This window comes from Pteropus vampyrus, unplaced genomic scaffold (genome assembly GCF_000151845.1).
Source record: "Pteropus vampyrus isolate Shadow unplaced genomic scaffold, Pvam_2.0 Scaffold210, whole genome shotgun sequence".
Taxonomy (NCBI): domain Eukaryota; kingdom Metazoa; phylum Chordata; class Mammalia; order Chiroptera; family Pteropodidae; genus Pteropus; species Pteropus vampyrus.
The window spans coordinates 2,471,763-2,497,421 of record NW_011888991.1 but is presented as its reverse complement, the minus strand read 5'-3'; the positions used below and the strand labels follow the sequence as shown (position 1 = coordinate 2,497,421).

Below are 25,659 nucleotides of genomic sequence, written 5' to 3'. Positions count from 1 at the left end.
TCCCTAGCCCACCTTGTAGGGGATGTCGTCATACTCATCCAGGAACATCTTGAGCTGGCTGATGCAGATGCGCAGGTCCCCATCCGTGAACTCGTAGGGGATGTTGAAGCCCAGGGCCCCAAACTTTCGGCGCTCTAGTGCGTTCCCGTGGAACAGGCACAGAGATAGCAGCAGGGATTTGAACTCTGTCACCTACAAGAGATGGAGGGCAGCACACGTGAGGGGTGAGGACGGGGTAAGGTAGGGTGGGACACTGTCAAGTGTGCCTTACCTTGTGACAGGAGTTGAAAAAGTCATCACTGAGGCTGCTGTAGGATTTGAGCAGGTTGGCCTTGACCCCACGTGGCGGCTCAATGGTCATCTTGGAGCCATTCTGCAGGATGGACACTGGGAACTTGTTGCTGGGAAGGCTAGTGAGCCACAGGCGGAAGTCCCGGTGGACCTGATGACCACATTCCATGTGAGCATCGAGATCCACACCTGGTGGCCTCCCCAACACCAGGCTCCGTCCAACTCAGAAACCCTGGGCCACACTCAGCCTGACTTTACCCTTGGGTGGGCCAGGCCAGGCTGCACAGACCACAGGTTAAGAATATGGGCTTTGGTAAGTCTCAGGGTCACTGGTTTGTGCTGGGTAGCCTTGAGCAAATCACATTATCACTGGCAACAGTAACTTGGAGGAAGATTAATGCAATTGATGCATGCTTCATGTGTCAGTTCCCTAGCACAGGCTAGGCTGAGTAATTTGGGGGACCATCTCATTCAGCCTCACAGTCTTGGGTGGACACGTTAGTACTCCCTTCAGCAGAGGAGTTGGGGCACCTTGTCAGGATTGATGTGCTCGATGAGGCGCTCTAGGGCTGGCATCCAGCTCGGGGCCAGGTGGCAGTTCTGGAAGAAGACCCACTTGCCCCTCTCTATGGAGCTGCGCATCATGGCTTCTGCCCGAGGGCCCTGTGGGGGCAGAAGTGCTGAGTGGCTGGGACCAGCTGGCCGGGCCCCCCATCACCCTCCCTGCCCCGCCCTTACCTGGCCCTGGCCCAGGGAGATGGCAGAGAGCTTCTTGGAGAACTTCATCTCTTCAGCAAACTTGTACAGGTCGGCAGCAGGGTCAGTGCCAGGAGACAGCACAAAGATGAGGGGCGTGGTGGAGTTGGAGTCTTTGAAAACCACTGACAGGTTGGCTGTCTACAGGGCAGGGAGAGATTCTAAGGCCACCTGGGGCTAAGGAGGCACAGGGACCAGGGCAATGGAGGGCAATCTTGGGGGCTCCGAAAGAGGTCCCAGGGTAGCTTCCTGGCGGGGTCTGGAACTCCCAGAGCCTTTGGAGTGGTGGGGCTAGGAGTCCTAGCCCGATCAAGGCTGCAAAAGTATTTGTCCAGGTGCAGCCAGACCCCTGGGACCCAAGGTGAGGATTAGCCCAGGGCACTGGCTGGTAGCACTTGCCTGGGGCTCAATGAAGCGTGGTTCCAGGTTGGCGGCCACAAAGTCTTGCATGGCGTTAGTAACCTTGTCCCCACGCAGACAGCGCAGGACCAGCAGCTTCTGGAACTGGTCCAGGTACTGGTCCCAGATGCCAGGTAAGGGTTCCCTATAATAGTTCCCATATCTCCCTGAAAGCTGACCAATTGGAGGGCACTGGCCACAGGAACTCTACTGGCTAGATGGCAGAGGAGAATGGGGTGGCCGGGGACATGGAAGAGAAGTGGTCATAGCTGCAGGGCAACCCTGGGTGGCCCCATAAAGAAGGCTCCTGTGTCTGAGGTCTCACCTCTTTGATATGCCCACCCTGCCATGCCCTGGGGCCCAGCTCACCGGTGGGGCTCGGGGCTGTCAAAGATGGCCCGGAATTCTGAGAGGTGTTCCACAAAGTCAACAGCAAAGGAGGAGAAGGCTGGCAGGTTCGAGAGTGCCAGGATGTCTCGCCAGGCCCGGTCTGACAGCCAATCCACTGCAGGGTTCTCAGTCATAACCTGGATGGAGCCCCCGGACAGGAGGTAGCGCCACTCACTCTGGCAGGGGACAGAGGGAGGCTAGTGCCAAGCCCTATGTGCCTGTGAGCCCACCCAGCACACAGTGAGGGCTTGAGCAGTGGTGGCTGTCACTCTCACTACCTTGGCAGAGCTTTCCAGCACACTGCGAAGTACCTGGGGCTCATGAGAGCATAAGCTGGGAGGCTCAGGCCAGCCTCCGTGCCCATCAGCATACCCAAGGCTCTGAGAAGGCCTGCACTCATAGGACTGTTTGGACCACAATTAACCCAGGGTCTCCTGGCTGCTTTTAAGCAAGGGACTGTGTTTCCTGAGGCCTCTGCCCCTTTGCTCTTACTGTACCTTCATGCCTGGACTTCCCTTTCCTTTCACCTTGTCCTCCCAGGCCCTGCAACGGGGCAACTCCTCAGGCAGTCTTTCCTGGACTGCCAGCTCCCCCCCAACCCCGCTGCTCAGCTGCCCCTCTACTCATGCACTTGGTTGATCTTGTTCTCGTTCATCATGATGCGGGCACACAGCAGGAAGGCGAACATCAGCTTGTGCTTCTCAAAGAGGCTGCGGCAGACATTGCTGTAGAGGTTATAGGTCAGGTAGCGGTTGATGTTGGCAATGCGCTTCTTCAGGTTGTCTGCAGGGCAGAGAGGTGATGGCAGCACACCGGGAGAGGAAAGGGAAGCAAGAATCCTGGGTCCAGCTCAGCCCTGCCAGTCGCCCCTACAGCTACAGGGCAGTCTGGGCCTCCCGTTGGTGTTCTGGGGTTCCCAGTAAAAGGGCTTCGAGGAAGGTAGGTAAGGCTGTGTGTATGTTCTTATTGGGGTGTGTCTGAGCATGTGCAAGTGACTATGGGTGTGAGTTTATGTATGTGCCCACTGTAGAAATGTGTTCACACGTGTCCCGTCTGTGCCAGGGTGGGAGCCGGGCATTTGAGTCAATGTGTGCATGAGTGCCAGGGCTACCTGCCCTCTCTGAGTTGGCGATGCCCGAGAGGAAGATGTTGAGAAACCACTCGAGGGAGTACTGGTACATGGGGTCGACGTTGGCCAGGTCGGACACACAGAAGAAGAGGATCTGGGTGCGGACAGCCACGGGTATGTACTCCATGCGTGTGAGATCAATGTCCTTCTCTGTCTGCTCTGCAATCCTGACCTTGGCCTGGGGGTGCAGTAGGGGAGTGGTGGTTAGGCCCAGGTAGGCTGGCAGAGTAACAGGCAGAGTGGGTGGGGACAGGGGTCAGGCCTAAGGCAGGTAGGGAGAGGCAGGCAGGGTGGGCAGGCAGTTGTCAACCTGGATTTCTGCAGCCTTCATCTTGGAAGCTTCCAGCACCTTGATGAGTTCCATGTCATCCACAGGGTTGCCTTCAGAGGAGCTGAGCCGGTACAGGATCTGGTCTTCAATGTCCTTCAGCTCCTGGCGCATCTTGGCATTACTGATAATCAGCTGGTTCTTGGCTTCTTCCAGGTCGGGCCGCTCCTCAGCCACTACCTGGCCCAACAGCTGGTCCTCTAGGCCACTGCCCAGGGCAGGGAATACCTTGTCTATAATACCTGGTGGGCCCCAGAGGGCCATCCTTGAGCCTGCCCACCTATTTATCTGTGCTCCTGGGGTTCCAAGAGCACAGAGACCCTGCAGGTGTCAGCCTGGGAGGCCTAGCCTGTCTCAGACTTCAGGGATAATGCAGAGCCTGCCTTCAAAGTGACCGGTTCTCAGTGAGAACTCGGGTGGCAACCTGGTTCCCAGTAGGGGCAGGCAGTTGGATATATAAGCTGCTGAGGTATCTGAAAAACTCCCTCTCAGGAGGGAGCTGTGGGTAATTGGGAGGGACAAGACTTAAGGAGGAGACAGGGACATCCCCTGCTCTGTGGAGAGGTTTATAGTGGCCACTGGCATGAAGGCCTTTGCATGGAGTAGGCCTGTGGGGTTTGTGGGTTGGTGAGGCCCGTGTGGGTGGCCAGTGAAAGCCATAGTGCCTGGGCTCATGGCAGCAAGGGCAGGAAACAGGGCTTGAGTTCAGGGACCCAAACTATGCTCAACTCAGGGCTCCAGGACAGCTCTATGGGTGAGTGCACAAGGGGAAAGGGCATCCGGACGAGATAGGGCTAGTGCTCTTCAGGGAGGCTGGGGGTGGGTCTTGACCATGGATAAGGATGGTTGGGTGTGGGGTTTTCTAGGTGGAAACGGTGCAAGTAAGGGAAACTGGTAAAGGGGCTGGAAAGGCCTGGAAAGACGAAGTGACCAGAAGAAAGCTGGCGGTGTCTCTGAGTCAGGGAAAGACCCACTGAATCCTGGCTTTAGGGTAGGAGAGGGGCAGCTGGGCAGGCTGAGCTGATGCTCAGGAGCCTGGGGGCTGGGGGCTTACCTGGGCGACAGGGTGAAGTTGATGAGGGTGAGTTTGGTGGCAATCTCGGGTGTGTAGTGTGGGTTGGGCAGCTTGGTGGTGATGTACATCCTAAAGTCCTCATGGTAGGGGATCACTGTGTCCCCTAGTTTCAGCACTGTGTTCCCCTGCTGCTTATATGTCTGTGGCGGGTGGGATGGGCAAGCACTGTGACCTGGGCTTCACCAGTATGGCAGGGGAGGGAGGCTGCTCTCTCCCCTGTCCAGGCTGTCAGTCTACTCCCAACCCCCTCCCCGCCACCCATGGCTGCAGGCTCACCTGCTTGAGCAGCACAGGCTCCAGGGCTGGGTCTAGCTCCTCGCCCACATTCTCTAGAAGACAGGGCTTTCCAAAGCGGATGGCATTCTCCATGCTGCGCAGGAAGTCACGGTCACTCAGCTTGAACACATCCAGCCCATTGTCCTTCTCCTGGGGGGATAGGGGGCAGGTAGGGGCTGTGGGGACTGAGAGCCACCCTGAGGCTCAGCTAATCCCTGCTAAGCCTTGATGGGTGGGGTGGTGGCATCTGGCAGGTGGGCTCACCATGTTCTTGATCCATTTGTTGGCCTGGCCCTGAGGGTCAATGAAGTGGGTCCAGCGCTGGGAGAACTGGTTGATGACCCCGTTCTCCACTGACAATGTGTCATTGGGGAGGCCAGCAATCTGTGGGGCACCAGGCGCCATACTGAGTTGGGGATCTCACATAAACAGGGTCAGCTGGGACATCAGCTACTTTTAATCTCATGCTTTGACTACGTCTGTCCTCTACTTATTGGTGGGGAGTAGGAGGTGACAGTGTGCTCCTAAGTTGGCTGGCTCCCAACCCCTCCTTCACTGGTCTTTCTGTCCTCTTGCCTACTGAGTCCTCGCTCAGACCATCTCCACAGAGCCTGCAGCCCGCTGGCCTAGGCTCACCCTTGACCTCTGTCTACAGCCTCTTGGTTCTCTCCCTGTGCCAACTCTACTTGCCCTTCACAGTCCGGCTCAGACATGACTTTTAGTGAACCTTTCTTAACCCTCACTCTGGACACTGCTCTTCCACTTCACCCTCACTCTTCAAGCCACTCCTTGAACTCTCTGCCCACAGTTAGCTGGCAACTGAGCCACATTCCACTTAGCTTTCTCCTCTCCTACCCGCCACCCTCTTGCTGGGCCCAGGTGGGTTCAGGGGAGGCATCTCTAAGAAGATTCAGGAAAGAGGGTGGGAGAGAGGAAGGAGGCTCCTGGCCCAGCTCAAACCATGGCCTAGTCCAGTCACTCCAGCCCCCCTCAGCAGGCACCTGCCAGGAGCGGATCTTCACAGGGTTCCCCAACGTCCCGATTAGCGTGGGCTCAGAGGTGTGTGGGACATGGTGGATCTCGAGCTGCTTGACCCAATGGTTGTAGAGGACTGTGCGGTACTGGCCCTGAGGAGATGCCAGACTCGGGTCCATCCCACCACAACACCTGCAACACCCTCCCACCTCCCCCTGCACCCCGGCTCTTGGTAGTTGTACACAGAGGTCAGAGCTCAGATGTGGAGCTGGATTCTTTTACTCTAGTCTCACTTGGCCTCCATAAACCTCAGCCCCTCATCTGTGAAACAGGTGTAATAACAATGCCCACTTGTCAGGGCATCTGTGATGATTAAATGACATACACACTGCAAGCCCAGAAGTGCAAGCTCTATTTCCCACTGGAAGGCCAGCCCTGCCAGGGTGAGTTTTCTGGCTGTTTCATGCACTGCCATATCCCCAGTGTCTGGAACAGCCCCTGGCTCAGACGGGGCACCTGTTTAATGAGTGAGTGAGGGAAGAGCTGCCCTGCAGGCTGCCCCTTGTAGAGGTGAGGCCTCAAGGCAGGGCCTCTTTGGGAGGGAAGGCTATCTCAGGTAGGGATGGGGGTTCCTTACCGTGAAGGGGCCCAGGTAGGCCACAAAGCCGGCAGACACCAGCACATTGCCAGAAATGTTGTTAAGCATGTGCTCCAGGTTCTCCACTGTCTCTTGCCAGCGCACCTTCTCATCCGACAGACCATTAATGAGCTGCAGAGGCAGCCCCGTGGGGTGAGCTCTGGGAGGCTCAGCCAGGGGCCAGGGTGTCCCTGCCCGGCGCAGCCCCCAGGCTGCTGGGGAGGGGTTGCAGACAGCTACCCCAGGCTCCAACCACCACCCAGACACTTCAGCCCAGCCTGTGGCAGGCCATACCCTCCCCTGAAGGGTGTGCACACCTTGTCAGCTCGGCTCAGCCTCTGCTCACACTGCTCGCACTTCAGCTCCAGCTCCTCCTTCTTGGCGATGCATTCTCGGTACCTGGCCTGCATTGTGGCAATGCCGTCCTCCACCTCCTGCAGGCGCTGCTTTGCCTCCTCCAAGATCTTCTGTGTCACCTCCAGGTCGTCCTGGGCCTCCCGCAGGGCTTGCTGCAGAGAGAGGGATCAGGGTTAGCTGGTCTAGTGCTCTAGGGAGACCTCTCCCCACATCCCTGCCTCCCAGCTACACCCAGTCCTTACCCGCTTGGGCTCTACGGCTTTGGCCACGAAGTGGTATTTGTGCATGGCGCGCACCCACTGGCAGATGGAGGTGCAAGCCTTGGACACTTTGGCAATGGCAGCGGGCTGGAACTCTTCATTGTCGATGTATGGCTGGATGGCTTTGATCACTGCTTCCCCAATGTTGTCCTGGACATGGGAACCATGGGCCTCAGGGGGCTGCTTCCCAGGGAGGACAGGGTAGTGGTGCCCAACCAGGTTCATGTTCAAGGGTAATAATCTCTACTCCGAGAACTCACCACTTCCTGGGGCTCTTGCCCCACCCTGGGAGAATCCAACCTGTAGTTCAGGATGGGCCCAAGAATCTGCATTGCTCATGAACTCCCAGAGCTCAGAGCCTGGGACCAGGGTAGCCTGAGCATCGGCTGTGAGCACTTCTGATTTGGGCTTACATAGGCCTGTGGGGCCTCTGGTTTCCAGTGCCCTGATGGAAGAGGAGGTGGAGGGATGGGGAAACCCATAGCGGGTCCAACTGCATTCCAGATGGTGAAGGTCTAGGCAAGCCATGGGGTTGCAAGGAGGAAAAGGCATGAGAATCTCTAAGCTGCGGAGCCTTGAAGTAACTTTGGGTGACATCCTATGGGCACAGGAAACAGCCCAAGGCCCAATTTCCTCAATATTCATCTGTTGGTGGGTCTGTCTGTCACCCCAACCAGTTGGAGAGTCCCTCTGGGCCAGGATCTGGTTCCTGTCAGCTCTATAGCCACAGGGCTGTGCGTATTGCAGGCAGAGGGAGACAGGACAGAGACCCCAGCACTGTGGTGGGGCAGGGTCCTCTCCCCACTTCCCTTCACTTACTGGCTGCCCAGGTACCTGGCATACTCACCTTGTCAAATTTGAAGAGGCTCTCAAGGAAGCGGCCAGGGTCCTGTAGCAGCCCCTTGCCAGGCTCCCAGTAGTCATCCACCTTGGAGCCAGGCCTTTCTCCAGGCACCTTCTTGGGCTTAATGCCTTTCATGATGCACACAGCCTCTATGACTAGCTTCACACCAGGAGGCGGCCGCTGCATGGCACGCACCTGTGGACCAGGCAAAGAGTGGAGAGGGAGGAAATCCATCTCTGAGTTGGTATTCCTCGGGTAGGGGCAGCTGCCAGACAGGGTGGGCCCTACTAACCAAGTCTACTACCACAAAGGGCATGCCCGAAGACCCCTGAGGTTGGCTTCAGCCTATGATTCCTACTGTTCTCCCATGTATTTAGGCCTGGCCACCAAGTCCTGGAAGCTCACCTTTCAGGGCCCAAAGTCCTCCCTATGTTCCTGCCTGGGCACTGGGGCTGGTACAGGAGGTAAGGGCAGGTGGCTGGATTCAAGCCCTATTTCTGTCCTCACCTCTCAGCACATGACCCCCAAGGGATGTGTAGAGGGGACCTGGGGGCTAGGATCCAAGAGGCACTGGGAAGAAATGCCAGGGGGAGCTCTGGGAGACGCTTGGCCACCAACCTCAGTCACATCATTCTTGTTGAGGTTGCGCAAGCTGGCCAGGGCTGCATCCAGGGCAGGTAGTGCCTCATCCAGATCCTTCTGGGCATCGTCGGCAATAGCTTGTGCCTTCCTGGCCTTCTCATTGGCCTTGATCTCCTCTGCCTGCACTGATTTCCGGGTCTCCTCAGCAATGACCGTGTCCACCTGGGGACCAGAGGCAGGGAGGGCTCATCTGGTGGCCAGTGTCAGGGACAGGTGTGCCCTCCTTCCCTTTCTCCTCTTTGCCTCTCCCCAAGTGGATGGAAGTGAGAGTTGAGATGTTCCATTCTCCAAGGGTCTCTCGGCTGTGACAGACCATGGAGATCCAGAGTGCCAGGAGTCTCTTCCAATCCTGAGTGTTCACTGTGTGCCTGGCATGGGGCCCGGCTTTATACGCTTGAGCATAACTGCCTTATGGCACAGGGCCCTCTAAGCCCATAGGACACCTCCATGCAAGACAGAAAAAGGCATTCCTCCCGCAAGTCACTGTCTTTCCATCTCCTGGAAAAATGTTTCAATACACTGACTTTGTAGAGCAGGACACAACTGCTTCTGTCAAAAAGCAGTCATAATGACTATGCAAATCTTCGATGTCTGCTGGTGGGGGTGGGGGTGGGGCTGCTTGGAGGAGCCCAGAGAGAGACTAGGCAGTCTATGTTGTGATTATTGGGGTTTGGATTTGTCTGTCCTGCTCTTTACCATATCCCCTGCCCAGTGCAGTGCCTGGCATAGAACAGGCTCTGACCAAGCATTTGTTGAATAAACAAATGATTACTGAATGAAGAAATAACACAGAGAGGCTAAGTAACCTGTAGAGGTCAGGCAGCTAGTGATCTTGTGGTTACATGGAGATGCCAAGCTTCCTCAAAAATACTGACATCAGGGATGTGCCTGGGGCATTCCTACCTTGATCTGCTCCATGGTGAGCGTGGTGTCCTTGGCAGCCTCTTCCAGAAGGGGGCGCATAATCTCCAGTTCCTCCTGCATCTTGGCCACGTCCTCAGAAGTGCGCAGCAGCTGAGGGTGTAGGGTACAGACAGCTGGGCCTGAAGCGGGCTAGGGAGAGGGTCCTGAAGGGCTGCCCTCTCTCATGAGTGAGAGGCCATGGCCGGCAGCTTCAGTGGTCCCCAGGCTGCCCAGTGGACCCCAGAGGATGAGAGCAGTCCCCTGAGAATCTATTAAGTGGTCTGCTGTGGCCTGGCCCTTGGCTGGCAGCTTTTGCTTTTTCGATGTGGGAGGAAGCCACCCATTTAAGCACTGTGGGCTGCTCTGGATCAGGGCTAAGATGGAGCAGGCAGAACCCAGCTGGCTATTGACTACAAGCCCCACCCTGGCCCACCTTGTCAAGGCCACTCTTCATGCGGTTCTTGGCGGTTTTCAGCTCCTGTTTTTTCTGCCCGATGAGAATGGAGAAAATATTGAGCAGCTCCAGGTAGCTCTTGGGGGTCACATAGTTGTGGCGGGCCAGCTCAGCCAGGTACTCAATACACTTCTTGGCCACCGACTGGTGTATATACACACAAACCTGAATCTGTGGGATGGGAGACCATGGATGGCAGCCTTGTAGAGCCCCCAGCAAAGAGGAGGCACCAGGGTGCCCTCGAAGCCACTGCAGCCTGGTCCTGAGGAGGGAACCATGTGCAGCAACCTAGATGCCCGTCACACTCACTTTCTATGACCTTACAACTTCCAGGTCAAGGTTACCTATTCTGCAGATGAAAAACCCACCACCCAGAGATGTTAAGGGGCTTGTTCAGGTTCTACAGCTGTCAAAAGCAGAGCTAGCTTTGAATGTGGACCCAGGTATCTCTCAGCTCTTGGTCCAGTGCCTTTGTCATAGCCCCTATGACCTGCCTCTTTTTGAGAGCCCTAATGTGGGGCCCCCTTGGATGCTGAATCTAAGGGAAGGGAGAACCTAAGGCCACAGCATTGTTGAGGGAAAATGGGGAATTGGCTCACCCTGGCTCTTGGTCCCCAGGTATTCATCACTCTCTCGAGTTGGACTAGTCAAATCTAGACCCCTGCTTTTATGGTCTCTGGGTTGTGTCAAGGTGTTCTTTGAAGAAACCCTCAGAGAATAGGATAAACAGTGACTGTGTTTATCCTATTATGCCCAACCTCCCATGTTACTGTGATGACCTTGTAGCATTCCCATTATACAGATGAGAAAACTGAGGCTTAGACAGGTAAAGCTATTTGCCCAGAGGCTTACCATCAGTGGTGGGCCTTGGTGACCCCAAGCCCAAACCTAAACATTTCCCCCTGATGGCTTGCTTCTAACCAAGACACCTACCAGTCCTTCAATTACTTCGGAGGTGGCTTCCAGTTCTGGGATCTCATTCAGAAATATGGTGGCCACAGATTCCAGGGCCTCTGCTGGCCACTCGTTAAACCAGTCGATGGTACAGCAGTTGACCAAGGAGGGGAACTGCCTCAGGCGAGCTCGGAAGACCTCTCCAATGGGGCTGGAAGGTTGGGAGTCCAATGAGGCCCCTAAGACCCTGACTTACACACCCAGTAACCCAAGACCCAGGACCCCTCCAGAGCCTGGTGGTGTGGCGGCCAGGAAGCAGCAACACAGTAGCCAATGGCATGGTGGCCAGGCCCAGGCCACTTCTCTTGAAGTTAGGCCCAAGTGCACCCCCACATATCCATGCTGTCCCGAGCAGCTGTCACGGCTGCTTGTACCTCATACACAGCACCATGTGGATGTTGCTGCGCACACGCCCCATGTAAGCAGCCATGAGGTTGGCCTTGGTGGGCTGAAGGCCCTGCTCCTGAACATAGGGCCGCATGGTGTTTATAATCTGGTCTTGCTCATCCAGGGTGTAGAGGTTAGGAATGTCGCCTGAGTTTAGGACATTGTTGATATCCTCCAGGAAGGACTCATTCTTGATCTGGGGAAGGATGGGGGTAGAAGAACGGAGGCTTGATGACGGCCCCTGGGGTTTACACTCCACAGCCACGGTCTCACTGGACCTTCACAACAGCCCCACTTTATAGACCATGCCGCTACGTCTCAGAAAAGCCCCAGGTCATATAAGTGACTTCGCAAGTTGTGGTCTAGGACTTGCACACAGGCCAGCCCCACGACAGAGACCCTGAACATCACCGCGGGGTTGTGGAAGGGTCCTGGGTGGGAGATGTAGCATCTTCCTCCTCGCTTTCCAGGCCTCTCCATGCCTCAAGTTACTTACAGGAGGAAACCAGGCCACAGGCAGAAATGGGTCCTTGCCCAACTCATATGGTCAGGGCCTGGCCAATGTCAGAGGGCACCCTCACTTGGCTGACTCCATGCAAGGAGTCCAGGGGTAGGAGCGGAGGGGCCTTTGCCAAGGTGGTGCACATTCCTGGGCTTCAGTCTTAACCCAGTCTGACTGCCAGCCAGGTTTAAGCTCTGCTGTATTTGTCTTGAGGCCCCAGCACCACAACCTCTCCTTCTCTTGGAGATATGGGGAGAGGCCTCATACATAGCAAGCTCCAGAGGGAGCTGCCCCTGATAGGGAACCATGAACACAGCACTTTGGGCTCAAGTTCTGTGGTTCTTGAGGTGGGAAGCTGTTGGCCAGTGAGTGGGGTGCTGCTTGTGATCAGCCACGGTATCAAGGACCTTCTTTATCCTTGGGGTATAGTAATGATCTATGCTGTTAGCTCTAAGAAGCTATATTTGGTCCCACATGGCTGACCCACCCATCTGTGGCCTGCCCCCTCCGCCTGGGTCCCAGTCATCCCTCCCAAGAACCGCCCCACTGACAGTGACCTGGGCATGAAAGACTGACAACCTTCCAGGATGCCATGCCGGATGGGATTGTATCCAGCCCACCATGGACCCTGCCCATTGCCCATGGCACCTGGGTGTCCACAAACAGGAAAGTGATGGGCAGGTTGTGCAGGCCAGCCTTGAACAAGACCTTCTTGACATCATCGCGCCACTCGGTCATGCCATAGTTCTTGGATAGCTCAATCTGGAAGCACTCATACTCGGCCCTGGAGACAGGAGTTGGGAAGAAGCCTGACAGAGCTTGGCGCCAACTGCTGAGATGCTAATGGGTGCCTATGCCCCACCCCAGCCATCCAGAATCTTGCTCTAACCCCAGGCAAATTGGCAAACTCTTCAGGCCGTGACCTGCTCTCTTGCTTCCAGACCTTTGTTCAAGCTGTTCCCTCAGCCTGAAATACTTTTCTCTTCCATCCTCCCAGATCTGATTCTGGGAGCAGGCCCATGGCCGCCACCTCTAGGAATCCCTCCTGGATGCCTGCAGCGACATCCCCTCCCCACAGCAGCACAGGGCACTGCTGCTGCCTCTCCTTGGACACCAGGTTCTACTCATAGTCCTTCCAGAAGCCCATGGGTTGGGAGAGTCTGGCTCGGGGTGGCGCCAGGTTTTCAGCACTGTAGACGGGACTATAGATGGGACTGATAGCCTGCCACCAGCCAACCCCTGCCCACCGCGTCTGGGGGCTCTCACATGTGCGAGGCGAGCCGTGTGAGGGAGCTGCGGCCGCTGCCACCCACGCCCAGCAGGAGTGCGTTGCCTAGCGCCTGGCGCAGGGTGCGGCTGATACGGCAGATGTGGCTCATGGCGTCCATGAAGAGGACCAGCCTCAGCTTGGCTGTGTTGATCTGGTTGTAGTCCTCCATGTACTCTTGGATTACCTGCATCATCTGGGGGATGGTAAAAACTAGGTCCTCCCTCTGTTCTCATGCACCTGGACGACGCAGAGGAAGTGCACCCCTAGCAGGGCCCACCCTGCTCCTCTGTGGATGGAAGGGTGTTGGGCCTTAAGAAGCCAGGTCTGTCTGAATGAGGCCTGACCCATTGGACATCCTGAGGCATGAGGGTCAGTGTCAGTGCCCTGCCTGCTTCCTCTGGGGCCCACCAGGATCTACTGAACCGGGGCCCTGCTGGGGCCCTAGTTCCTCCTGGGAACTAAGAGAGGATATGTGTAGAGAGATACCATCAGAAGGCTCACTCCAGTCACACAGCTCTAAGGCCACTGACCAAGGCCTCTTCCTGCCTCTTTGGGGTCCTGGCTCAGACTCTTGGCCCCAGGGGTCCTGCTGGCCCTCTGTGAGTGGGATGAGAGCCGCTGAAACCAGCACAGCATGTTTTTGTTCACAGAGCCTGTCTCAGTTGAACCATAGGCTTGTCCTCAAAGGTGGGTCAAGCGGGGCCAGCTGTACCTATTTGACAGGTGAGGAAATGGGACTCAGAGAGGCAAATGCTAGCCTGAAGTCCTGGAGCTGGCCTTCTAACCCAGTGTCCTCACACTCTGGTCATAGCATCTGGGCCTGAGTCCCAAGGGTGCAGAGTGAAGAAGCCATCACCAGGGGTAGGGCATCAGTTGGGCTCCCTCACCTTTTTCTCGCTGGTGATGAGTTCGTAGGACTTGACATCGGAGCCTGGAGACATGAAGTCCCCGTAAAGGATGGGCTGGAAGGGGCAGACCTCATTGAAAGCCACCTCCCACTCCTCCATGTGGCCTTCTAGGAGCTTGTCGAACCAGCTGCGGTCCTCTTCGTTCACCAGGCGGTCACGGAACACGCGGCAGCTCTCATGGTACCACAGTCGCAGCAGCTGCACCTTGTTCTGCAGACACGCCAGCATCAGTGCCCGCCCTTGGCTCTGGGCCCTTAGCCACCTCTCAAAGCAGCAGGAGCAGGAGGGTGGAGTGGAGGCGCAGCTCCTGGGCCTGGGTGTCCCATTGAGACCTGGCAAGTGCTATGCACAGGAGCTGCTCGAAGGTGCATCTGCTGGCCGACTGAAGACCGAGTCCTGCAGAGTGCTGTCTGGGCCTCTCTGCCCTCAGCTTCAGGCCCAGTTGGCCAAGTGCCTCCTGGGCACCCAGCTCTATTAACTGGTCATTGATTCTCCCCTCTAGCGGCCCCCATGGCTCCCTAAACTCTAAGCCCAGGAGGAATGCCTGATTCTTCTTAAACTTCCCACATTTAACCACTCAGGTAACTCCACTGATTTGACTTGTAAATCCCCTCTGACTTTGCCCCCATCTCTGTCTCTGCTGCCACCCACCATCCCTGATTCCCTGCCTCCCCCTGGGCGACTGGATTGCTCTTAGGAAGCCCCCAGGCTCTTCTCTCAACTCCTTTGGCTATAGTTTGGCAAGACCAGAGCAGCTTCTGTCCTTTTACCCTCTTTCCCTGGCCCTGGGCTTCACACACACTGACCTGTCTATTCCCTATTCTGCAAATCTGTCCCCTCCCTACCCCACTGGCTCCCCATCTCCTTCAGGACACTTCTCCCTGGCAGCCCACAGAATTTGCTAGAGCCTGCCCAGCACACATGGCACCTACTCCTTGCTATACTTCCTGCTCCTTCCACCTGGATGCCTTTAGATCCTGGAAGGCATCCCACTCACCCTCCCTGCAAGTCTCGCACCCAGGGCCTCCATCAGGAACCCTCTTACCCCTTGGCCTTGCCCTGGCTCCCTCTTCTGCATGGCCCTATCACATGCCCCATTCTAGGCATGGGTTTGATCTGTAAGGTGGAGCTCAGCTGCATGAAGGCAGGGCTCCTGGGGGCTGGTGCCCACTATGTTCCCAGCCCCCCTTAAGACCTGGCCTGATCAAGGTTGGGAAGTATTTGGGCATGGTGGCTTAAAATTGGGAGGCCAGGGAGGATAGTGAGGGAAGAATGGGCACTTCTCTACTGGACACTGGGGCGGGACCCACCAGATCCTCACCTCGACCTTGGCTGGATTGGCCATGAGCATTCCCTGGAAGACCTTGGAGAGGTCCCTTAGGTTGAAGGTGTAGTGAGACTTGGCTGGGGTGGGCAGCAGCTGGGAGGTGATGGTGGAGTACACCATGATGGTAGCTTCCACGAGGGGATTTGTGAAGTGGGCAATGTTGGGGGCCCCAGCTGTGGGAATAGGAGTGGGTCACACAGGTGGGAGTTCCCTGTGCAGCCTCTGCAGATGCTAGACCCCTGCACTTCCCAGTGCTGTGTTCTACTACAGACACCCCTTCTTCAGGCAGCATGCTTGATTCCACCCACCCTTCAGCCCCTCTTGGATGCCATCTCCTCCACCAAGTCTTCCTGATGCCCCCAACCTCAGGGTGAGGAATCCTCTGCTCTGAGCTCCATCTTTTTACATGCTTATTACTGACATAGCCTGTCCCTGTGTTGGGGTGCTGGGATGCATTCATGGAATTGGGGACACTAATGGGGTCAGTGCTGGGTGGGGCCATTACTGCCTTTCCTTATAGGGCTGTGTCCCAGACCTGAAACGTATCAGTTTTGAGGCATGCATGGGGAGGGTCCCATGGTCTACATGGGCTCAGGACTGCACAGTAAACTTAGGGGGCCTGGAGCTCAACCGTGACCTTCTGGCTCACCTTGGAGCTGCTGCAATCTCCAGCCTGCCTCTAACATAACCTACTTCCTTATTCTTTGAAAACTATTCAATTCTTTGCTGGGAACTATAATTCTATCAGCAGGAACTTAGGGCAAGGGGAGCCCCAATAAGTGAGAGAATGTAAAGAAGGGGCAGGAGGGTTTCCTGAGCTCCAAAGGGGGCCCTTCCATGCATGCAGGTGTTGTTCCTGGTCCTGGGCCCAGACACTCTTCACCTCAACAAGCAGACATGCTTATGGGGAGGCAGACTATGATAGACCCACAAGTAATGTGGGTAGTAAACAGGTGACATAAAGTGCTGTGGAGAGACTGGCAGCAGGAGAGACTGGGGAGAGCCAGCCAAGGTTGGGGGGATTTGACATAAAGGCCTTACTGAGGAGGGGCACGCAAGCAGAAACCTGAAGAAATAAGGTGCAAGCAGGACCTGAACTGGAGAAAGAATTGCAGAGAGGGGCCTGAGTGGACAAAGGCCTTGGGGTGGGCACACCTGGGGGATTCGGGACTAAAAGGAGGGGGTGAGAGTTGAGAGATGATGAGGAGCTGATGGGGTGACTTTGCTTGCTACTGTTGGGGCTTGGGCGCTTGCCTGCTGGGGGTGGGGTGGGGGGAGAGGGAGAGAGAGAGAGAGAGAGAGAGAAGGAAAAGGAGGGGAAAGGAGGAGAAGAGAGGGGAGATGAGGAAAGGGAAAGGAGAGAAAATGTGGATCTGATTTAATGTTTGAATGGGTCCCTCTGGCTGCAAGTAGAGGACGGATGAACAGAGGACAAATGGATGGATAACAGGGGGTGAAGGAAGAAGCAGGGAGACCAGGGAGGAGGCTGCAGCTACGGCCAGGTGAGTGAGGATGGGTGGTGTCTGGGTGGTGAGCAGCAGCGGTGATTCGGGTGGGTTCTGCAGGGAGAGCCAGTAGGATCTCCTGACAGATGTGGGTGTGAGAGAAAGAGAGGGGTCTGGATGACGCCAAGGCTCTTGTCCTGAGCAACTAGAAGGACAGAGTTGCTTCACCTGAAATGAGACCCATGGGGTGGCAGTGGGTCAGGAACCTGGGTTTGACATGTTCAATCTGAGATGCCCAGTGGACATTCAAGAGGAGTTGTGGGGTCAAGGGTTCAGGAGAGACATCTGGACTGAAGATGAGGACTCAGGTGTTGTCAGCACTAAGACAGACTTTATCTCTGGGGAGAGCGTGGTTAGAGGGAGAAGGCTAGAGAGCAAACCCCAGTCAATCTGGGAAGGGTGGCTAGGGAAAGGGTGCCCAACCCTGACTGATGGAGAAGCCACCTGCCAGGACAACACTGATGACAGCCAGAGAAGGTGAGGACTGAGAGCTGACCTTTGGCTTGGCCACATGAGGCCACTGGTGACAAGGGAAAGTGGGAGGGGTGGGCTGGTACCAGAAGGAAGAGACAATGCTTTTGAGGAGTTTTGTTATCCAGGCAAGCAGAGAAATGGAGTAATGGTCAGGATGGGTGGGAAGGGGCCAAGAGAGGTGGTTTTGTGTTTTGCTGTTAAGGTGGAAGAAATCAGGACACGTTTGCATGCTGATGTACAGGCCCAGTGGAGGAGGGACTATAGATACTGTGGGTGGGAGGTAGAGCCATGTCCTCAAGCGGAGAATAGGGGATGGGATTCAGGCCTAAAAGGAGGTCTTGGCCTCACTTGAAAGCAGGGAAGTACATTTCCCGAAACAGTAAAGAATACAGGGCCAAGGAAGGCCTGGATGCGGGTATGCAGTGGATGTGGAGGCCTAGAGAGGGTACTGTTTTCTGATGGCCTCTTGTAGCAGAGCGGGGGAAGAAGTTGGGACGTGATGTGGGGACAGAGGTGTGGAGCTGTTGCTAGCCCTGTTGCAATGACTGACAGACCAGCCCTGTATGAGGCTGCCACGAGGGCTGCAGATCACCCCTGGATCTTAGGCTCATGCCCGCTCCTCGGAGGAGCAAGCTCTCTCTTTGGAGCCTCTTATTTTTCAAACAGGGTGAGAGATTGTTGGATTCCCTTATTCATTCATTTAGGTCACATTTACTTGGCTTCTACTATGGGACAGACACTAACTCCCACACTGAAGGACTGATGGCTATAAGAATGGGTGAATGAGCCTAGGAAGACAGTTGGCCCTTGTGCTAACCCAAGGTCCTCACATGAGCCTGAGGACGGTTCACTGTGGCCCCTGGTCACCAGCCTCAGCCACACCCAACGGGAGCCAAGGGCTCACCCTGGAACCCACCCCATCCAGACCCTATCAGGCCCTGCCCAGGGCTGCACTTACGCACAGGATCCCGGTAACTTTTTTCTCCTAGGAGTCCATCTAGAGGGTTGAGGAAGAGACATGGGGCTTGGAGTTAGGTGGGCCCCTGCTGCCCTCCCTGACTGGCTGTGTCCAGCTGGGCAGCTCCTAGAGCAGCCATCGACCCCTACACATCCCTCCTGGAGCACCTTGGCCCCCACCCCTAAGCTGGGCATGTAGACGAGTCTGGCCTATAGCCCCTAGGGGCAGTGCAGAGGAAGGAAGGCCCAATTTACATCGCTCAGTTCACGGGTCAGAGTGTGTGTCAGGTGGGAGGTGGGCTGGTGGGGGAAAACTCCATCCTGGGGTGGACTTTTCCCCAAGCCCCATAGAGGATCAGGGCCACTTTGTCCATTCTATCTTGGTGGCTTTTCCTGAGTTCCAAAAGAAACGTCCTTCTGCTAGAGTTTCTGGGCAAGTACTAACAGATATATGGGTACTTATGCAAGTAAATGCATATGTGTACACATGTATACATTATATTCAGCAATCACCACCTGCCAGGCTTCATGCTAGATGCTCTAGGTGCGATGTATTTAATCTTCAGGACTTAGGGTGGCGGGCACTAATATTACTACCCATTTTACAGATGAAGAAACTGAGGCTCAGAGAGGTTCATGAACTTGCCAAAAGTAACATAGCTGAGTAAGGGGTGAAGCCAGGTCAATGGTTCAGCCACTTCACCTTTTCCAGCAGCTACCCAGCTGTTCTTGGTATAGCTTACGTGGCCTGGGCTTCTGCCTTTGCCATGGCCTCCCCCACTGCTATTCAACGCTCACCCATCCAGCTGCCCAGGATGGTGGAGAAGATGCGCTTCTTGCTGACCTCGTCCATCTCAGCAAAGGACAGGTAATTGAAGTGGCGTGTCAGCCGTGGGGTGATGGCATTCCTGCCTCCGCCTGGGGGGCCCATGGCACAGATAAAGTTGATATCCACCAGGTTCTTGAAGGCTCCTGGAATGGGGGTAGGAAGTCAGGAAGGGACCCTGCCCAGGGCTGCAGTATGACTTTCGTGGGCCCTAGGCACTTTTATCTTCATGGGTCTCCTCCTCCATTAAAAAAATATATTAAAAATTATAATTTGTAACAGTATTGGTATAAAAACATATTGATATTATACATTAACATTTTTCTTTGAGCTAAATGTTCATTTTCCCCATGATTTTAAAAGAAATTAAAACATTTCTGTAGACCTTCTAAAAGTACCATGGGCTCTAGGCCCTGTGCCTACAGTACCTAATGGAGGAGGCGCCCTGCCCTTTCCAGCACACCCTGCCCATGCCCTGTTGGCCCAGGCCTGCTGGCACGCACCGATGATCTTGCGGTCATACCAGCCACCATGGTCCATCCATTGGCGTAATAGCTCGATAGGCGGCTGGGCACCATATGTCTCCAAGGTTGGCATGTTCAGGTCATCAATGAAGAAGATGAATTTCCGCCCCAGGGGCGGTCCAAACACACCCTTCCGCCTATGTGGAGGGACCATATGAGCCCGGCACCCATGGGCACCAGGTCCTCTGGGAATTCAGGGGCAGCCTGTGGGAAGCCCTCACTAACTTCAGCCTCCTCTGAATTGTTGGACCTTTTGCCCCATTGTGAAAGTCTTGGGACATCACACCTGGCTACCCTAATTCTGGGCTCCCTCAAAGTGAGTCTTACCTTCCAGGCATATGGAAAACAGGCACTGCCCAAGTGCCTAGCCCAAGGCAAAAACCCATGGAAGTGTTCCGTAGGAATTCCTGATGGTGAAAGGCTCCAGAATGATCTTCAACAGTCTTTAAGGGGGCCTAGGGTCCCCCGCCCCAAGAGTTTTCTGACAAACCCAGGAGCATAATTTAGTGAGGAGGTGAGACAATAGCTGGTTCAGCCAGGCTTGGGGGACATTGGGGCCTAGGAAGGAACAAGGGGTGCTTGCCTCTTGTCTAGCTTGCTATCGATGAAGTCCTGGGTTTGGTTGGCAGAGGTACGGGCTGAGAAAGTGAGGAAGTGGCTGATGTAGTCCAGCGGCAGGTTCTTCAGGAGCTTGTCAGAGATGGTGAGGGTCTTCCCCGTGCCTGTCGGCCCGATGCACAGCACCTGGGAGAGCAGAGGTCATGCAGGCAGAGCTCTCACGGGGCCCGGCACATAGTAGGAGCTGCCATCCTGTCACTGTGGGAGGCCAGCCAGCCCCTGACCTGGGCCTTGGCGTGGGGTGAGGCAGGGAGTGAGTGGCAGGGCACTCACGGGCTTGTGGTTGGTGAGTAGCATGCCCAGCAGGTAGGACATCTGCATGGTGTCCATGGTGGGCACGATGATGTTGCAGTAGTTTGTGTCTGGCATCATGGTGAATGAAGCTGAGGAGTCCATCCACTTCACCCAGGCAATCTAGAACCACAAGTGGCTCAGGGGTGGGCCCAGAATTCCTCCCCATCCTACCCCTGGCCAAGTACACTAGGAAGTCAAGAAGCTACACTGCTGGGCCTTGGCAAGAAAGCCCAGGTGAGGGGCTGCTTTTGACAGAAATGGAAAGCCCCATGCCCTGCTCTCTGCCTGGCTGTTGGACTCCCAGAACAAACTACCAGAAATGAGGGGTCTCTCCACACACAGCTGCCCATGTGGTGGGCTTCCCTGCACACAACTGCCTCTAGTGGGAGGCTCCCTAGGGACTGGCAGTCCCTGGGTCTCTACATGAAAGAGGTATTCTGGGAATTGGACAACCCAGAATGCAAAAGTCTTTGCTACTTAGTTTCAGGCTGCCTAATAGTGTAGGGGCCAGAATCATGGGTGCTGGCATCACCAGGATGCCCAGAGGCCACCTGGCTTGGCTTCCCCCACCATTCCCATCTGAATTAATCCCTTTACCCACAGCCCTGACCCAGACCTCTCTTGACAGAGAAGCTCGCTATGGTCAAACCACAATGTCCTGGTTTGGAAAAAGGCACTATAATCACTGCCCCGTGGGTCCATGAGGGTTCACGAGATGATGCACCTAACTCCAGCCTGAGACCTGTGGCCATCAACATGGCCTCCTGTCAGACGTCATTATTCATCAAGGAGGAAAGCCTCTACTTAGTGGGGCCCCTCTCTGTTCTGTCCCCTTGATGCAGGCCTGCAGTCACCTGCTTGCCTTCCTCCTCTTCGTCCTCATCATCATTGGTACTGCTAATGCCAGCGTCCTCCAGCCTATAATCGAACACCAGCCCCTCCTCTGGGAAGTGCAAGGTCAGCTGTGAGGAACAGAAGGAAAACTAAGTTGTGAGGCCCAGTAGTTTGTGTGGCTACTTTTCCCTGGGTGCCTGGGCCCAGGGGATGGCTCCAGAACATCCAGTATTCGGCACACACATCCCAGACTTTGAAGCCTAGCCTGAGGGCTCTTACCTCTTGTGTCTTCATCCTGATCCTAAGCCAGTGGCTGAAGCCGATGCGGCTGGCAGTGTCCCCTGTGGCGCCCACACTCCAGATCAGGGAGAAGATGAACCAGGGCTCGATCAGCTCTGGGATGCGACTAAGCTTTTCAGGGGGAATTTTTTTGAAGCCCTGGGGACAGAGGGGAGAGCATCAGGCTAAGGCAGAAACAGTATTGAGTGGCCTGAGGAAGCCAGTGGGTGGGGGACATCCCTTGGCCTCTGCTGCACAGTTTTGTGTCTATAGCAGAAAGGCTAGGGCATTCCTGTGAGCCAGGTGAGCCAATCCAATTCTCTCTTCCAGGAAGCTGGATTTGAGATTTAGGGCCCAAGGGATTTAGGCAGCCCAGGCAAGGAGAGCAGGGGGCTGGGGAGCAGGGACCCAGCCTTTTCCTCAGAGTCTTACTTCTTTAGGCTGAAAGGGCTTGAAGAAGCAGTCCAGCAGCTTGAGGAGACTCAGGGTCAGGTTGCTGTTGGTCGAGGCAATCACCTCTTTCACGGAGGACCGGACAAAAGCAATGGATTCCTGCAGGGGATGGGCACCCAGATCCTGTGGCTGCTGGCTACAACACCCTACTGCCTGACCCATGCCAGGTGCACTGTGGCCTCACTTACCTCCAGGAAGCTGACAAAGAGGGCCTTTAACTGCTCCTCGCAGGGCTTGAATAAGGCAGGGAGTTTCTTCAGCCAGCAATCAACAAAGGGCATGAGCCCCAGGATGCTGGGTTCTAGGTACACCATGCCACAGCGGGACACTGTGGCTGGTGAGGCCACTGCCAGGTCCTGCACCTCAAACATCATGGTCATCGCCTGGAGCCAAGATGAACTGCATGAGTGGGCCATCTGCCAGCACCCAGGGCCAGGAAAAGGGCTGCAAGGCCATGGGGAGGGGTTGCTCATCCTGTAGCTGTGGGCAGGCATGGGGGCTAGCTGTGAGCCAGGAACAGTGCTGGGGTTGGGGGGAAGCAGGAACCCCTTGGCCCTCAGTTGATAATGTGGCCCTCCCTGGATCCTTAAGGAGGAACATGAGTCAGGAGATTCCTGGGAGTGATCAGGCCAGCCTGGAGTTAGGGTATTTGGGAGTCCCTGGAGCTCTGGGGAAAAGTCTGATGAGGGGTATATGATGTGCTCTATAGTCCCACACCTGTGTACATGAACACAGATTCACATTGACCTCCAGATGTTCTTAGAAGGCTCAAGAGACACCATGAACTGCCCTTATACCCAGGTGATGCCTCTCCTTCTCTGATAACTGCCCCTCACACACCAGGCAGTTATCCCCAGGGACACCATCTGTCCCTCAGACTTTGGGTACATTGCCAGGATGCTGATACAGACTAAGCCAAGATGGCTGAAAGTGGGCCTGGGAGGCACAAGGCAGCATCAGCTGGGAGCAGTGGGGTGGTGCTGCTGGCCCCGGGCTCAGAGCATCACAGAAGTTGGGTATGCCGAAAAGGGCAGCACTGAGTAGCTGTGTGGGACATGGCTCAGGATTGGGAGCTTGGGCACAGGGAGAGGTGCCAGGAACCAGCTCGTAGGTGGGTTGTGGTAACTGCCTGAGATGCAGCTGTGGCCTGAGAGGGAGGGGTGGAGGGGAACAAGTTTTCGCCATCATGGTGTAGCCTCCAGGTCCACCCAGCTGCAGAGGAGAGCAAGTAAGTGGACAAGTGGACGCACCTCTGTAAGCTTGATGATCTCCCCAGAGCTGAGGCACAGCTTCTTATTATCATCTAGCACTGTGTTCATGTTCTCAATCCAGATGGCATCCACCGGCCCATCAAACATGTACCACTTCTTGTTGGTGTCAGAGGCGATGGCCCCCGCCCGGATGAGGGAGGAGAAAATCCCATCTGTCCTGAAGCCACCAGGGAGGAAAGGGTTGTAGGCACTGGGTAGGCAGGGCGGCAAGCACAGCTGGCTTCGAAGGAAACCTGGCTGCCAGGTTGGCCCTGCTTTGCTTGTTTATTTTGTCAATATCTTTATTCATTTAAAAATTTAATAGGGAAAATAGGATATTTTGGTGTAACATGCTGTAATGAAAATGTGTGCTTATATTCCATCCCTGCTGAATCCCCACTAAAGTTATATTAAAGGAAGATAAAAGATGATATCCCAAGAAGAAAAAGGAAGTAAAGGAGGACACAACAGCAGAAATGGAGGTCCACAAAGTTTTGGAAGATGGAAAGAGATGGAGGAGGAGGAAATGACTGGGCAGAGAAAGCAGGGCATGGGTTATGAGATATACCTAGTTCCTCCTGGAAAGCTCAGATTTCAGAGGCACCAAGTGTCAGGGAAGGGGCGGCTAGGGAGACATTTTTCTAGTCTGATCCCAGGCCCCCCCAGCTACCCACAAAGGAGCCTGGAGTGGGTGTGGATGAGACTCTTCACCAGAAATGGGGGAAGAAGGAAAGATGGATGGAAAGATGGATGACTCCCCGTCCAGTACTCATCTCCACTGGGTTCCTAGAACACTAGAGCCAATCAGACACCCCCAGCAGGAGACTGGAGGCTTTTCTGGTAGATACAAAATCACCCCAGAGAAAAGACCCTCAGGTGCTGACATTTGGAGGCTCTCAACCCAGTTGTCATCCCAGCTCAGTGCACTTCCCCTAAAGTACATGTTTCAGCCTGGGGGCAGAGGCCCTGAGAGGGACCAGCAGCCTCTCTTGGGGCAATGACAGAAGTTAATATTTACTGAGCACTTGGTATGTGCCACAATATCCAGGCAACTTCCATGTGTTAAGCTCATTTTCTCCTTACCATAATAATGGTGCCACTACTATCCCCACTTTGCAGATGGTGGGACCAAGGTGTGGGAGGTAAGAAAGGTCACTAAGTCAGGCAGGAAGTATAGTGGTGGGAAGAGTCCCAGCCTCTGGGCTCCAGAGCCTGAGCTCTAGTCCTTCCACTGGGCTAAGGGAAGGAGAGAGGGTCCATGGCCCACAGCCAACAGAGATATGGGAGCAGGGCCATAACTAGAGAAGGGTCAGGGGCCACTCACCACTCATGGGTGAGCAGATCAAACTCCCCATACAGCTGGCCCATCGTGATGGACTTGGGGTTGAGCACATAGTAGCTGACGGCCTCGTACACACCGCCACTGATGGACGGCTGCCCTTTCAGTGATGTCATGGCAGCTGCCAGGACTCTGTAACACTGGGGAGATGGGCACCCAAGAGTGAGTCTCCTGGCCCCTTAGAGAGCAGAGCTGGAGTGGGCTGTGGGACCCAGGTGGCAGGAGGGTTATTCTAGAGGCCAAGAGGTGCAAACAGGTACCAAGATCCCCACTGAGGCTGCACTGCCCCCGGGCCCACTGTCTGGCACTGGGCTGCCCGGCTTGGCTGCACGTACACTGCTCTTGCCGGAGCCAGTGGGCCCAACGAGCATGAGGCCGTGCCGTACCACTGTGGTCTCGTAGAGCTGGATGCACTTGGTCAAGAAGCCTGGGGAAACATGGCAGGGGGAGCCCAGGGGTTAGAACATGGGCTTGGATCCTGTCTCCTCCGCTAGCTTTCTGTGGTTATCTCATCCCCTGAGCCTTTATTTCCTCATCTGTAAGATGAGGCCACGTAGTCCTCATGGGCACTGAGAGGTGAAGTCCTAAGCACAGGGTAGGAACTCTCTGCTAATGGCCAGCCATGGTTTCCATGGGGACTACTACTCCCTAACATCCATTGGTTGGGTGGCAGAACACATGGGCCTGCTCAGTGTCAGCTGTGACAGGCCCACAATCAACTCCAGCTCCAAAGCTACCACCCAGCTTGCTGGGGACGCCACCTTGAGTAAGTGCTGGACAATACAAGGCGAAATCCCAGGGACGAAGTCTGAGGGTCAGTCAAGAGCTTTGATTGATCAAGACCAGGGCTATATGGTTCTAGTAGAGACAGGGTGGGGGAAACCTGCCGTGCCCAGTGGACTACTTGACAGAGAGCTCCAGCCTGCAACACACTTGGCCAGGCATGAGGACCCCTGAGGCTGGACTGCCTGTCTCTGTTCCCCTGCCCTGGGTCCCAGGGTGGCCAAAGCCAGCCCTTCCTCGGACACCCACATGAGTGCGGGGCAGGGGCCAGGGGCTCACCATCCACGTCCTTGAGGTTGTTCTTCTCACAGGTCTTGCGAATGGCCTTGTCCAGGATGCCGTAGTCAATGTTCTCCTCTTTGATAGTGGGGAACAGGTCAGATACGATCCCAGAGAAGAGCTTGAGGTCCTCCTGCAGGAACTTGGGCACATTCACATCGCGGATGGCCCGGAGGCAGA

General features: G+C 55.5%; 1 protein-coding gene across 1 annotated transcript in view; it reads right to left on the bottom strand.

Annotated features, from left to right (window-relative positions):
* DNAH1 (dynein axonemal heavy chain 1) overlaps window positions 1-25,659 on the bottom strand; it is a 72,254-nt gene that overhangs the window by 3,209 nt on the left and 43,386 nt on the right. Inside the window, exons 33-71 of the mRNA XM_023538030.1 lie at window positions 25,480-25,654; window positions 24,753-24,844; window positions 24,403-24,557; window positions 23,079-23,256; window positions 22,017-22,211; window positions 21,808-21,927; window positions 21,376-21,534; window positions 21,117-21,224; window positions 20,242-20,382; window positions 19,934-20,094; window positions 19,330-19,487; window positions 18,799-18,972; window positions 18,002-18,040; window positions 15,059-15,237; window positions 13,717-13,947; window positions 12,826-13,022; window positions 12,208-12,343; window positions 11,045-11,253; window positions 10,650-10,821; window positions 9,696-9,887; window positions 9,263-9,373; window positions 8,336-8,521; window positions 7,721-7,912; window positions 6,856-7,023; window positions 6,574-6,765; window positions 6,257-6,388; window positions 5,646-5,771; window positions 4,909-5,028; window positions 4,645-4,794; window positions 4,348-4,508; window positions 3,276-3,501; window positions 2,948-3,143; window positions 2,468-2,619; window positions 1,816-2,012; window positions 1,447-1,591; window positions 1,030-1,188; window positions 823-954; window positions 272-442; window positions 13-192 (exon numbers count right to left, since the gene is read on the bottom strand). Coding sequence (XP_023393798.1) covers window positions 13-192; window positions 272-442; window positions 823-954; window positions 1,030-1,188; window positions 1,447-1,591; window positions 1,816-2,012; window positions 2,468-2,619; window positions 2,948-3,143; window positions 3,276-3,501; window positions 4,348-4,508; window positions 4,645-4,794; window positions 4,909-5,028; window positions 5,646-5,771; window positions 6,257-6,388; window positions 6,574-6,765; window positions 6,856-7,023; window positions 7,721-7,912; window positions 8,336-8,521; window positions 9,263-9,373; window positions 9,696-9,887; window positions 10,650-10,821; window positions 11,045-11,253; window positions 12,208-12,343; window positions 12,826-13,022; window positions 13,717-13,947; window positions 15,059-15,237; window positions 18,002-18,040; window positions 18,799-18,972; window positions 19,330-19,487; window positions 19,934-20,094; window positions 20,242-20,382; window positions 21,117-21,224; window positions 21,376-21,534; window positions 21,808-21,927; window positions 22,017-22,211; window positions 23,079-23,256; window positions 24,403-24,557; window positions 24,753-24,844; window positions 25,480-25,654 — 6,267 coding nt within the window. The remainder of the gene's footprint in view (window positions 1-12; window positions 193-271; window positions 443-822; window positions 955-1,029; window positions 1,189-1,446; window positions 1,592-1,815; window positions 2,013-2,467; window positions 2,620-2,947; window positions 3,144-3,275; window positions 3,502-4,347; window positions 4,509-4,644; window positions 4,795-4,908; window positions 5,029-5,645; window positions 5,772-6,256; window positions 6,389-6,573; window positions 6,766-6,855; window positions 7,024-7,720; window positions 7,913-8,335; window positions 8,522-9,262; window positions 9,374-9,695; window positions 9,888-10,649; window positions 10,822-11,044; window positions 11,254-12,207; window positions 12,344-12,825; window positions 13,023-13,716; window positions 13,948-15,058; window positions 15,238-18,001; window positions 18,041-18,798; window positions 18,973-19,329; window positions 19,488-19,933; window positions 20,095-20,241; window positions 20,383-21,116; window positions 21,225-21,375; window positions 21,535-21,807; window positions 21,928-22,016; window positions 22,212-23,078; window positions 23,257-24,402; window positions 24,558-24,752; window positions 24,845-25,479; window positions 25,655-25,659) is intronic.